This window comes from Theobroma cacao, chromosome 8 (assembly GCF_053813885.1).
Source record: "Theobroma cacao isolate CCN51 chromosome 8, ASM5381388v1, whole genome shotgun sequence".
Classification (NCBI taxonomy): domain Eukaryota; kingdom Viridiplantae; phylum Streptophyta; class Magnoliopsida; order Malvales; family Malvaceae; genus Theobroma; species Theobroma cacao.
Window position 1 is genome coordinate 5,864,138 of NC_142646.1, and position 13,455 is coordinate 5,877,592.

At 36.3% G+C, this 13,455-nt stretch overlaps 2 protein-coding genes across 4 annotated transcripts; one reads left to right on the top strand and one right to left on the bottom strand.

Annotated features, from left to right (window-relative positions):
* The first annotated feature begins 3,605 nt into the window (after window positions 1–3,605).
* LOC18592247 (myotubularin-like protein) lies at window positions 3,606–5,737 on the top strand. 2 transcript variants are annotated; one of them, XM_088809117.1, is made up of 2 exons: window positions 3,606–4,467; window positions 5,227–5,737. In XM_088809117.1, exon 1 carries the CDS (start codon window positions 3,824–3,826, stop codon window positions 4,421–4,423), a length of 600 nt encoding a protein of 199 aa, XP_088665243.1. In that variant the 5' UTR covers window positions 3,606–3,823; the 3' UTR covers window positions 4,424–4,467; window positions 5,227–5,737. The 2 variants fall into 2 exon arrangements, with proteins under 2 accessions (XP_088665243.1, XP_017980902.1); XM_018125413.2 differs by having other exon boundaries at window positions 5,252–5,736.
* A 794-nt stretch (window positions 5,738–6,531) lies between these two features.
* Window positions 6,532–12,490, bottom strand: LOC18592248 (histone acetyltransferase of the MYST family 1). Of its 2 annotated transcripts, none has more exons than XM_007018863.3 (9): window positions 12,058–12,490; window positions 11,829–11,917; window positions 11,668–11,727; window positions 11,335–11,544; window positions 10,213–10,281; window positions 8,841–9,002; window positions 8,373–8,466; window positions 7,751–7,893; window positions 6,532–7,030 (listed from the first exon to the last, which is right to left on the bottom strand). In XM_007018863.3, exons 1-9 carry the CDS (start codon window positions 12,356–12,358, stop codon window positions 6,827–6,829), a joined length of 1,332 nt encoding a protein of 443 aa, XP_007018925.2. In that variant the 5' UTR covers window positions 12,359–12,490; the 3' UTR covers window positions 6,532–6,826. The 2 variants fall into 2 exon arrangements, with proteins under 2 accessions (XP_007018925.2, XP_007018926.2); XM_007018864.3 differs by having other exon boundaries at window positions 11,665–11,727.
* Between the last annotated feature and the right edge of the window lie 965 nt (window positions 12,491–13,455).

Here is a 13,455-nt window from a genome sequence, read left to right on the forward strand (position 1 = left end):
CACCTATGAGTTTGCAAGGATTAATTCCGCCACTACATTGTCTACAATTGCACCATCAATGCGCTCTGGTTATTGGTACATTACTAGAAAAAAAGATGGATACAAAAAGTTATGCTATTTCCTTCAAAAAAATTATTACCAAGTAAATCTTCTCTATTTTCAATTGATTAAATTAAAATATGATTTTTTTTTTGTTAAAAATCATTGTGAATTTAAATGGACTTTAGAATTTTCTTTTAATAATTTTAAAAGGTACGGAAGCATATGAAATACGGGATGTAAAATAATCCAAACGATAAAATTGAAATGATATAGTAAAAATTTATTATTTTGATTTATTACCGCCGACCTCGTGTTTTTCAGCTGGTTAGCTTTGGGGCGGTTTCCCACTAATTGCTGACCGACATATAACAATAAGTTACCTCTTCCTCAATAGGAGTTGACTTGCTATGCATATAGACCTTAATTTCAGTTTGCACATTATAAATAGAGAGAGGGATTTTCTGCTATTGATTATCAGCATTTTACCTTGCAAGCGCAACCAAGAGCTTGAGTATGGAAAAAGGAACTAGATTATTTGACAAAAGTCATAACAACTCATACTTGACCTCATCTTTATCCCTCTCAAAGCAACCTCATCCTTTCTTTGGCCTTTTTCCAAAATCGTACGTAAAAAAGGCCAAGCCATTTTTCCCACCTTTCATTTTTTTTCTCACCGCCGATGCCGGCCTTTGTTCTTGTACTAAACAGTAGCTGTACGCAGGATCTGTCCTCCTTGGCACATGCTGCTCCAGCCACTGCAGTGAACAAGATGAAGCCAATGAGATAATTGCAAAAAAATCATGGGATTTCTCTGTTTTTCGTGCCAGGATGCAGGAGGCTTCCATGTATAGCTGATACTACAAGACATAAAATCTGACAAAGAAATACTGAATGTAGGACAACCTGCAAACCCAATTATGACTAAAACCAAGCCATCTAATATATGGGCCAATCTTTACTTGGACTTTACCTAGGCTGTCTTTAGCCAGGCAGATCAGCTAGCTCCTCCTCCTCGCTTTCCCTACTTTTCTCATGCTTCCCAAAACCTTTTTTTTTAATATAACTATATGTATTTGCATATGGCAGAGGGAGAGACTAGAGAGAGTAAAGAAAATCAAAGAAGAAGACAGCGTATAAGGTTTTACAACAATTATTTATGAACTTTCAATAATTTATCACATGCATGGAGCATGGATCGAATGGGAGAAATGGTGGGTCACAGACAAGCATGCCTTTCAAGATTAAGCCAATCTCTGAATGCAATATGTTCAGGTACCTTCCCTTGCTAGCTAGCTACTTCTACTAACTCCAGCTCTATTTGCCATTTGAGCTTTCATTACCATTTTCGTCTTGTCCCCCTTCCATTGCCTAATCCTTACACTTTTTTATATATTGGGTATGCAAATGTTAGAAGTAGGACCATGCTTTCAACTTTAACCCACGTACCTTATGGCTAGCCAAAATAGAAATAATTAATTTCCTTTTTCTTTTCCTTATTTGATGATAAAGTGGATGTATCTTCAACTTAAAATGTTAAGTTAGAATCCATTTTTTTCGAAATTAATATCTTATAAAAAAAGTTATAAGAATTTAAATTATATCAATAGTCTTAAGGAATTAAAAAATTTAATAAAAAAACTTTGAAGAGTGTTTATGAACATTAACTAAAGTGGTATTTATAAAAAAATTTATAAACTAATAAATTATTTTTAATTTAATACTAAAAATATTTTATAAAAATAATATTTTAATTAAATTTAACAAATATCCAAGACTGTAATTAAAAAAAATATTATTATTGAGTGTGTAAAGATATTTCTTAATTTTAGAGTAAATTATAGCCGTTTTTCTCCCTTAAAAAATAGGAATCTCTATCTGATGTCAGGCAAACAAAGGCAGTACTAAGCAAGTCCAACTTTCACGTGCCTTCCACATGCGGGAATACATGGTGTGTTTGCTGAGCTGTAAGCATCTACATCTGACCATCCTTTTTTATCCTTCCTCTCTCCACAGATCATCACCACGTGTACGGCTCTCCCCTTCTTTAGAGTCTGCAAATCTGATCACTTCACTGCACGTGGGCTAAGGTTTTAATTGATCAGATTCAGATGCATGTCGACGGCAGTGATTAGTCTGAGGTTTTTCTAATCGACGACGGTGGTAAATACTCAAACATGTCTATGGCGGCACCAACTCAGCGTGTTCAGTGAGAAGTTTGGCAGGTAACCGCCATATCGAAAGTAGAGAGAAATGAATTAAAAAGAAATAAATGTGGATCCCCAGACCCCACCCACCCTCCAGCCAAAAAAGGAGATTAATTAAATAATGATAATGCTTTCCTCTTGAATTTGGACCGTAAATATTGAGAAATACTTTCTTTTTGAAAAAAAAAAAGATATCAAGATAAATCACGAGTGAAACTTCAAGTTCAAACTATTTATGTCTAGACATACGATTTTATTAATTGAGTCAATATTTGTTAATAAATTTACAAATATTTAATTATTAATTACATGTCTGTTATATAAATCTTTTTTAAGTAAAACATAAATACGAGACAAATGACAACATGACACATTGAGTGTTTTATAGCCGATTAATCAATGTTTAATGGGCTTTTTCTCAGATTTTGAAACTTTTAAATTTAAGGTTCATTTTATGTTTATTTATTTAATTAATTGACTTATTTATTGATTTATTCAGTGAATTTAATATACGATATATATATATATAATTGTAATTAAACTATTTATTTGTAAGTGTAAGCTGATAAAGTAAACCCTTAACTGACCACATGTAACACGTTGCATTATTCCTTGTGGTCTCTTTGACTCATTGTTAATGTTGATCCAAGTTAAAGAAACATCAGCTATAAAATCTATGTGTTTCGCATGTATTAAAAACAAATTTACCAACAAACAACCTGGGATGATGCAAGGAAATGGAACAGAGATTTAGAATCTTGACCACCAACTCATTCTATTATGAAATTAAATTCAAATTTCACTACTTTTTTTTTTATTTCTTTTTTTCTTTCGGAGAAAACGCAACACTTTAAATTATTATTTTTTTATCAAAATTAAATTAAAAAAAGTAGTCCTAAACCACAAGTAAATAAAATTATTATAGGGATGTAAAACCATGGCTGGCGCTTGACATGGGCAACCCCATGGACCTCAAGTCAAGGAAACGAAAGAGGGTCGGCATATGATGTACAATCTGTAGGTTGTGAAGTTGGCATAATTGGATTGGTGATTTGGTGGTTCCTTGAGAAGACGGGTTGGGAACCTAAAAATAATTGTGAGGAGTAGGCAGCTTTCTTGAATTTACAGCATGCTGACCAGTCCCCAAGAAACCAAAATAATGGTTCTGTTCACGCGTGTGAAGGAACTTATGTAAACCAACAAAGCAAGCTTCAAAGTAGAAACGAGGGAGTAACCCACTTCTATTTTGTCCTCTTGTGTTCTTTAGCGACAGTCTTTGAAAGACTAAGCAAGCACCAAAACAAGATAAATTAGAGTTTATTATAATAATAAATGATAGGGGAACCTTGCAAAAAGTACAACGCTTTGTTCACGTTTGACAAACTCGACACTGCCCCCACCAAGAGGACTAGACAAACTCAACCCCTCCCCTTAAAAACCTCTTCGAAAGCCTTCTTCTCCTCTGTTCATCTCCCTCTCTCTCTCCTTCTCTCATTTCAATTTTCTTCTCGTCTCTTTTCCTGGTGGCATCCATTTTCTTTCCTACTTTCTTACGGGAAGACTAGAAGCTGACATATATGGGAAATGGGTACAATCAACATCTTCACCATCACAACATGCATCTGCATCACAAGGGAGCTTTCTTGCCAATGTTGTGTTCAAAACCATCCATTAAAGATGTGGCTCTCCCCAAATGGCAAGACCGGTCTGCCTCTTTCTCTGATGACCCTTTGTCTCCGAAGATCAGTTGCATGGGACAAGTCAAGAGGAACAACAGGATTGTTGGGTTCCCTGCTTCTCACAAACTCACCATCACCACCAAGAATAGCTCCAATAACAGTATCAAGTATCTCAAGCTCAAGAAGCTGTTTTCAGGCAAGAATCTAACTAGTAGCCCTGCCACCACCACAAATACTACCACCACCAGTTGCAGAAGAAAAGAGGTGTTAGTGAATGGTACAAGCCGGCCCAAGAATGATGATGGAAAAGAGAATTCTGCTTCAATCAACATCGAAAACATGGATCCCCCTTTGCCTGTGATCAGGAGAGTGCCAAAACAAGGTGATAAAGGAGATGGAGATACCCTTTGGCAGAGGAGATCACGTGGGGTTGCATTGAAAAGCTTACAGCTTCAACAGGTACAACTGAACAGACATCAAGAACCAACCACAGTCTGATAAGAGCTAGAAAAAATACACTACAAGATCAGATAATGCAATAGGTAATGTATATGATTTGTGTTTAAAAGTTCCAATTTTGATGATTGTTGTTTCATTTATGTATTTCAAGAGAGGCATCAAATTATGGTGATGCTAATCGCAGATGTATATGAATTTTTATTCATCAATGTTCAAAGATTTAGGCTTTAATCTCCCAAAATTATTGATAGACCCCACCACTATATTTTCTTGCCGGTTGTTATGTGAATGCCAAAATCAACAGAGTATCCATTAGGGGGTGTCAGATCAAGTTTCTATTCCAGATAATTTTGTCACACAAATCATTTCTGATAGCATGATGGTGCTCGATGTGAATAAGGGGCGGGGAAGAGGGTCAATGATGAATTCTAAAAGCACGAGGTTTTGACCAGTGCAAAACATTTGGATAACACTGATGGGGAGGACCGAACAATGTGGAATGGATTTGTGAATGATACTGAATAGTCAAGAGTAATGTATGTACCAACCCAAACATACACTACGAAACAAAAAGCATACACTTTTCTATGAGGAAAAACATTTACTAACAAGGACAGGCATGGGCAGTTTCTGGGCAATTTCCACATCTGTGATAAGTTCCCAGAGCCATTACTTAACAAAAGAATAGAAAAAATGTTCAGATTTGAAATGAATTGTGAAAGTGAAAACAGTGATTAACTGTGATCTTTCTGGAGAGAGTTGTATCTTTTTATTATTATTATTATTAATATTTTTTTTCATTCTATAACCAGCTCATTTTACTTTTTAAAAAAATCATACAGAATGAGAAGGCTCTTTTATGTGCAGTCAGCTTCAGTGGCGAGACCAGTGTGGATGAAGTCTTGGCCTGTTTATTATCTGCAGACTGCTAAATGGCAGAGAAAGGACATATAGCCAATAACTCCTGCATTGATGTTTGTCCCAACGAATAGCCCTGTCGGCAGGCAATCAAGGAGGAGTCTGTCACAAAACTTGCTTGAAAAGTTAAACATTGCTTTACAGGTTCGGAGGAATCAATGATGTGTTCCTGGTGTTAAAATTGGAATTAAGCCACACCTGTCACCAATTGACTGTTAAAACCAATGGCCAATTGGCTATTTTGGTTTCATGTCCTAAAGCCGACGCATAAATCTGTGGTCACCAGTCACTTAAATAGAATGCCAGGTCTACAGTCCAGAGTCCAGACTGGTTTGCTAGGATTAGGATGCCTAGCATCAACCCTGGTCTTTGATTATGACCAATGGTTAATAAAGCTTTGCTTAAACCCAACGGTGTATCTAGTAGACAAACAAGATAACTTACCATGAAATGTTTCCAGATATAAAGGATTACTTCCTTTATTTATTCTTTTCTTTTCAATTCACCAAAAAGAAACTACTTTCTTTCACATCCATTGACAAATTAAGAGACAAACATAACTAAAGGGACAAGACATCAAAGATCAATAAAAAGACATTTACATACACAAGATAATTCAAGATTTGAGACCCAATGTCATACCAAATAAGGATACACAAAAGTCTCCAGATTATGAATAATTCTCCAAGATGTTTCCAACTTCACAACTACCTTTTAATAATATGCATATAATAAGGTAGGACGAAAGAAAATTTCAACTTAGGACATGCTTCTTTAGAGGTAAACCTGCGGTTGTTTTAACCTCCAAACCAAACGCTTAGATATTCCATATGCGTCCACTCTACAATACGGCTCCCAACATAGCCGGTAGTGGCTCAAAGAAAAACATGCCTTCTCATGCTTGAGATGGTTCGATACTTTAGATTCAGACGGCCACAAGAATTAAAGATGAATACAGAAAACAAATTGTTGAAAAAAGGGGATAGTTCCTGATATTCTAACCAATGGTTGCTTGCACGCCAAAGTGCCAATAATAGTTTTACCTTTTGGCTATAGCTTTTCTTCTATGAAGACTTGGAAGTTTCATGGTCCCACCCCCACCTCCACCTCCCAAAACATTAAAAGTAATAATGGAATAATATTAATAAAGGGTAGAAAGAAACCATATGGTATAGAGATCCAAGCAGTAACAGCAAGAAACATCCATAGCGGAAAACTTTACAGTGAGATACAAAAAGTAGAACTTGATAAATGATTATGACACTAGCCCAAGTTAAAAGGGTGAGATGCGACTCATGCAGGTGGAGAAACATAACAGGAAAATAGTCATTACATTGTATCTCTTTGTATAACACATATACAGGTTAGCTTGTCATGGCATGTGATGGCAAGGCAATAAAGCACGTCATGGTAGGAGGACGAGCAAGTTACTAATTTCTAACATCTATTTTATACAAACATGAGAAGTTACAAATTCCTAGTAAACAGCAACTAGTTAGACAAACTCGTTAGTACCATTTAGCATCAACTCTGTTCTTTGTATGGTGTCCAGATCAATTTGCTAACATCAACCTCAAGACCACCACGGCCAGCAGCTTTTAGATGACGTTCCAATACCTTGGGATCTGCACAGATAACGTGCTGCCCTTTCCTGTACTGAATCAGTTCTAGACTCTGTAGAGTGGTCAATATATCCTCTGCCTTTATAGCTGTCATGTCACTCAGCTCCTGGAGAAAATAGATTCATGTAGAAAATAGTCATAACTAACAACTCAATCACCAGCAATGCAATGACTTCATATCACATGCATGAACCAAAATTCTCAAAGAAACTGCATAAGAGAGACAGTTATTCAGCAAAAACCAACACCAGGGCAGCTCAAACCTATCATTTCAGGCATGTCTCTTTCAACTCATTTTCATTTTCTCTAATTTCCATATGGAACATATACTACAGTACAAGTGATATTTTAGGATGCTTATTTTTAAATTCAAGGTTAGAGCCCCACCCATGATCACCATTCTGAAGTGAAAGCAAGCCTGCTCACAAGCTACTCAGGCTAACTAGAACATCACAAGCTACTCAGGCTAACTAGAACATCACAAGCTACTCAGGCTAACTAGAACGTACTCAGATTCTGTAGACTGAAGAATCAAAGCACAAACTCAAGTGGCTTGAGTAGTAGAGCAGACCAAGTTTAAGAAGTGCTAATTTTTTTATATTCCATTATTTAATATGTAGCTATACAAAGAAAGCAAGTCTTTCAAGTCAAACTTGATTTTAATTTGATCATAATTGAGTTGAACTCACGTGTTTTATTATGTTGGCTTGACTCAACTTGACCACCCTCCCAAGCAAGAACGTACATTCTCATAACGACAAAGCAGTGTGAATTGCATAAATTTACAGCCCCACTAGATATTTTATATAGCTCCAGACAGCAATACCTTGATGGAGATATTTCCTTTATGCTTTTTCAAGATGTCTAAAAGAACCCTCGTCCAATACCCTCTGTAGCTCAACAGCCCTAGGTCGGACAATGGTCTTTCAGGTGTGCCAACTTTACCTTCTTTCTTCGAAAGTTCATATGCTGGTCCAGAACAGAGACAATATGAGCAACAAAGTTTAATTAGTAAATAACCAACAGTATGAAATGCACAGCAGCACCAATTAAACATAGAAGCATTTGTTTTTGAGATATACTATGCTACTAGTGCGTAGCTATGTATTAAGAAGACAGAAACCTAGGAAGGAGGTTGTGAGGGTCACTGATACTAACAGGCCATATTACTTGATGTACTCCACAGCAATGTTGGATATAACCATGCAGCTGCTCTTGATTCTAGTTAACTTGAGAACAATTTCAGAGAACCAAATTGGTGTTATATTGAGACTCTAACTTCATAGGAGAAGGTTACATTCTCATTTAGATTTAATGCTCAAATTCAATAAACATCATCATTTTCTGCTCTCTCTCTCTGACACACACACACACACACACAGAGCTCACATATTCTGGTCCATTCATATAAATAAATAAGTAAATACAATAGCAGGCCGGGAACTTACAGAAGGCAATTAAAAACTTTCCATAGCCTTTCCTTTGATAAGGAGGAAGGGTGAGGATACATGCCAAATTATAGGATTCCTCTGAATGCTTTTCCTGCATGATCAGAGACAAAATGCTAACTAAGATGTTTGTGTTGGGGAGCACTGTCTCAAACACAGTGAAGGTAACAATGACAAGGCAAAAAAAAAAAAAGATATATCAAAACTACACAAACTTCTACGAGACATACTAGGGGTTGAATAAGCAACTGAAAGTCCCAAAATACACAGAGATAAACAATAAAGTCTACTACTTGCGAGCCTCTAATTTGATCATGCAAAGTCAAGAGCAATGCTGCATGCACCCCATGCCACTATAACTAGTAAATTGCACTTACAAAACATTAAAACTGCCCCAAACATATAGAGATTCGTTATAACACCATGCTGCATCAAATCATAAGCAACAAAAAATGCACTACAAGTTACCTTGGAAAAATATCCAACCATATGGCAACCTCGATCATCACATTCACACAAAACATAAAACAGAAACAGGTCAACATCATAATAAAGGGTCTTGTGGTCAAGGAATAACTTCGCCAAGTAACAAAGATTCTGTCCATAAACTTTGTTTTTTTTGCCATCAACCTGTTTCAAAACATTTGATAGAAGGAACAAGAATGTCAACAAAGATTAAAGATCAGCAGCATTCTACAAATCATGCCATGTAACAGAAAAATACAGCATGCGAGCCAGGATAAAAGCATAAAAATGGTAACAAGCATTTCTACACTTGTAAGCCAAAATAGAAAGATATCTAGTATGTTTCCCACACTTCGTTCCAGTTTTGGTCTACTACTTTTTTTGATAAAATATATATTACTTTTTCTTCAAACGTGTATATCACCATTAATATTATTATTTTTGGATGAGATCTACTTAACATAATAAATCAGTGGAAAAGCATAAAGAAACTATACCTCACAAAGTTCTCCTCCTTATTTCTCTCTTGTATTAGGTTTGGGTTTGTTCTTTAACTCTTTTGAAGTTGGAGTTGGGCCTAAGTATTTAAACATAATTAGAAACCCTAATCTTCATTTTCTCCCTTCCTATTTCTCTCCAGCCAACAGTGGCATTTTTTTTTTTCTCCTCTTACTATCTTTCTTTTCTCTTTTCTTTTTCTTTTCTTTTCTTCTTCAGCTTTTTCTTCCTTGCCCGCATACCCTACACCAGCCAGAAGGGGCCCAACTCCAAGGTGGAAGTTGAAGCCAGGTTGGCCCCTGCTGCTGCCTAATTGTGTATGGGGGCTAAGATTGATCTCTTTCTTCTTTCCGAAAGGGGAGATATGGCCCTCCCAGCACCAATCTGACACCGGGAAGGCTATTCCAGCCCTTCACCAGCCGGATCTGCGGTTGGGGGACCAATTCGCCCCTCCACCCCCTATCTCCTCCCTCCTTGGTGGTTTCTCTCTCTCCTCTTGCCAAAATACCCTCAAAGCCATAAAGAATGTAATACCCCAAGGAAATTTAAAAAATCCTAGGGCCCAGGTTCAGCACAGGCTTTGCCTGTAGCTGACTTTCATATATATGATAGATTAGGCCAAAGCACACAACTTATTTTTAAAATATCCTTTAAGATAATCCATGATTATTTGCTTCATTAATGATTGAAATGTTGTAAAAATTGAACTTATAAAAGTTACAATTTTATGAATGAACAATGGGATAGAGTTGAAGAAAACCAGAATCACATAGTTTTACTTAACTAGCACCAAGAAAGACACCCTTTCTTCCTCTTTTTTGAGTATTGGGAATAAAAGTAACACCAGTGAAAGGCTAAGAGCTATGCCACAACATACCTCAAACATTGACAGCGTACCACTTCGATATATCTCATCCCCAGGGGGATGCTTCAGATCGCACTTTCTCTACAGTGTTGAAAATTATAACAAAAAGTTAATATTACTTCCATCCATTTGTGTCTAAAGGCAGGTGCATGTCGATAGACACTTTAAGACAAAAAATAAAAAACTATTGTCTAGGGAGCAATATCCAAAGTAATTAACTCATTAAACAAATGCAGGCAGAAAAAAAACTTTGCTGATAAGAAATTACATTGCAGGGAAATGCAATTTAATATATTACTTACAACGTCAAGAGAAAAAGATTATTGTTTCCATAACTTGATCTTAAAACACAATTACAATTGTCAACCATTAAGGCAGCTAAACAACTGGAGGAACAAAAGAATAAACAGTTTCAGCACGATTAATGCTTTTGCCATTTTCATGCTTAAATGAAAGAGATTTGAAAATCATCATATGCATGAATCAATCACTTGCAGCTTAGTAAGGAAAACTATACTTTCCGCACTTGTAGTCAGGTGGATATACTAAGTACCTGGTAATTTGGACAGTGAAACTTGACCATAAGATTTGCTCAATCATACGAAAAAGCAAAATAGCCAGCTTGTCTATGTGCATGAATTGTTTTTATCTTTAATCAATTGGATTAAGAGTGAAAAAGATAGATGAAAATCTAGACCTCCACATAAGGTTCTACATCTATATAATTTGTATACTTCTAGAGGGGTGAATATAAAGATGGGCTTGTCATTGCTCAAATTAATCAGAGTATCAACAAGATGTCAAGGGTCCCTTGTGAAATCTAAGGTCACTAAGTGACTTCCATAAAAGCATACAGAAGAAAAAAGATTTGTTAGGGGTCACTTACCGACTTCCAGCAAAACGTACAAAGAAAACAATTTGCCCTATGTAGGAAGCAAACTTTGGTTCATGACATATGAAACCAAAGTTACATTTGAAACTTCCTAACCAATCAGGATAGAATGACCACACAAGGTGATTACAAAGCTAGAAAAGAACTAGTACATAGAGGACAATTAAAATTCGATAAGGTATTGCAACCCTGGGTATTGTAGGAAAAGAAAAAAACTATTGCAATATTAAGGCAAAGCTCACCATGTGCCTTTGAAGTTGCTCTTTGCGTTTCATGAAGTTGAGGCAAAACTCACAAAAGTACAACTTCAACGAGTCATTGTATTCTGGTGGAAAGGGGGAGAAGTACCACGTCTCAATTTCATATCTTCCAAGTTCTATGGTCGCTATATTTTTTACCTTTGTGAACTCCTCATGTTCACGCAAACTAGCAGCATCTAGCTCCTCATGACCCTATAGAACAGAAAAGAACATATTAGAGATAATAGAATTCACGAAACCAGTGGCATTTAAGAAATTCAAATGAGTACCGACTTTTGCACATCACTGAGTGGAAGTTTTACGATTACTTACTACCTCTACATGTGTCTCATCAATCTTTCGTTTTTGATGGCGTGTCATTTTTAAGCTTGTTACCTGAAAACCTCATTGGCAAAGTTCTTCCGATCAATACACCCTCAAAGATAACGAAAGACAAAAAAGAAATATAAGGTTCCATGGAGGGAATGAATGTTTACCTTGTCTTCAACCTTTTCATCAACAACAGTCTCGACTGAATCAAGATCAAGCTGTTCAAGCTTCACCCACTCATCAAGTCTCCTATTAACTATCAATTCCCCATTATTATAACCAAAAACATATCAATTTTCAACATTTCTAACGTAATAATTCTAAAATTTTATTGGAATCATAAAACCCAAAAAAAGAAATTTAAAAGAAAAACCTAAACGAGACTAAAGATCTTACACTCGGTGTAATGAACGTAATATTCGTAATCATTGGGTCCACCGTAATGCACCTTACGACGTTCGATGACTTTGACGGGATGATACTTGCCATCTCTCCACCGGCACATCACGCGAGTACCCACCTCTAGAGGTAGCATACTCGCCCTTCTCTTTTTCGTTGCCTCCAATTCCAGCGTCATCTCGGCTGGGGCGCCGTTTGAAGAAGCCAAAGGCTTCTGGTCGCCGTCGGCCGCTGCGGCGGCGGTGTGAGACTGGGTTGTACCGTTCTCCGTAATCGTCGGTGTGTCTATGGAACCCATGTCGGTAGCGTCGGTTCGAGAGGTTTCAGACTTCGAGTGGGCTCAAGATTGTGGCCTTGAGGATACTAAAGTAAAAAGTGGAAGAAGATTATTTTTGGACATTGGCCCATGGACTTCCGTCCTTTGACTTGATTCCATACGTTACGTAGACGACTGAGATGAGAGAGATGAATGATAACTGTTTTCTAATTTTTATTGCACTGAATTACCAAATAAGCCCCTTGTCTTTGTCTCAAACTGAAATATTAGTAATTTAAATTTTAGGTAAAGTAACTTTACTCTTAATTTTTAATTATAATTTTAACGAATTTATTAATTTTTAAAATAAATAATCTGTTTCAAAATAATATTTTCTGTTAGATATATAAACCTAACCGTTAGTACATCATTAAAATTTTTGTTAGGTTGATGACATTGTAATATTGAAAATATAATCTTACTTTTTATTAATTTTAAAAATTAATATACTATATAAATTATAATTTTTTATTTTTTATTTCAAAAAAACCTCCCTTGCCTCTTCTCCAATCGAACCTTCAAAACGGACTCTAGTCGAGGAACGTCAGATCCAGCTTTGGCTAGATCTCCCTCCCTCGCACTTCGAGCCCCCTACCTCAACACCCCACCCCCCCGCCCCCCCTCCAAGAGCGAGATTTGTGCTCCCTGGGGGAGCATTCGGGGTAGGGGGCGTGCCTCCCATGAGGAAGGCGAGATTCGCACTCCGACTCCTCTAGAGAGCATGAGGGTGGGGGCCACAGGGGTGGCTGACCCAGAGGGCCACCGATTGGCTTGAAAACAAAAGAAAATAATGAAAAAAGTAAAAAGAAAGAAAGGTAATTTTAACATTTTACACTTTGTTAATGCGTTTGTTCAGTATTGCGTATTTTAAAAATTAATAGACTTATGTAAAATTATAATTAAAAATTAAAAAGTAAAAATATTTTATTTTAAAATTTTTGTATTTAAAAATATATAATAAAAAATTATATTAATTTTAAAGACTTAAAAAGCATATATATATAATTTAAATTTTATATTTGATACATTGATAATGTACAACTTTTATCCAAGCTATCAAATGATGCCATCTCACTAAA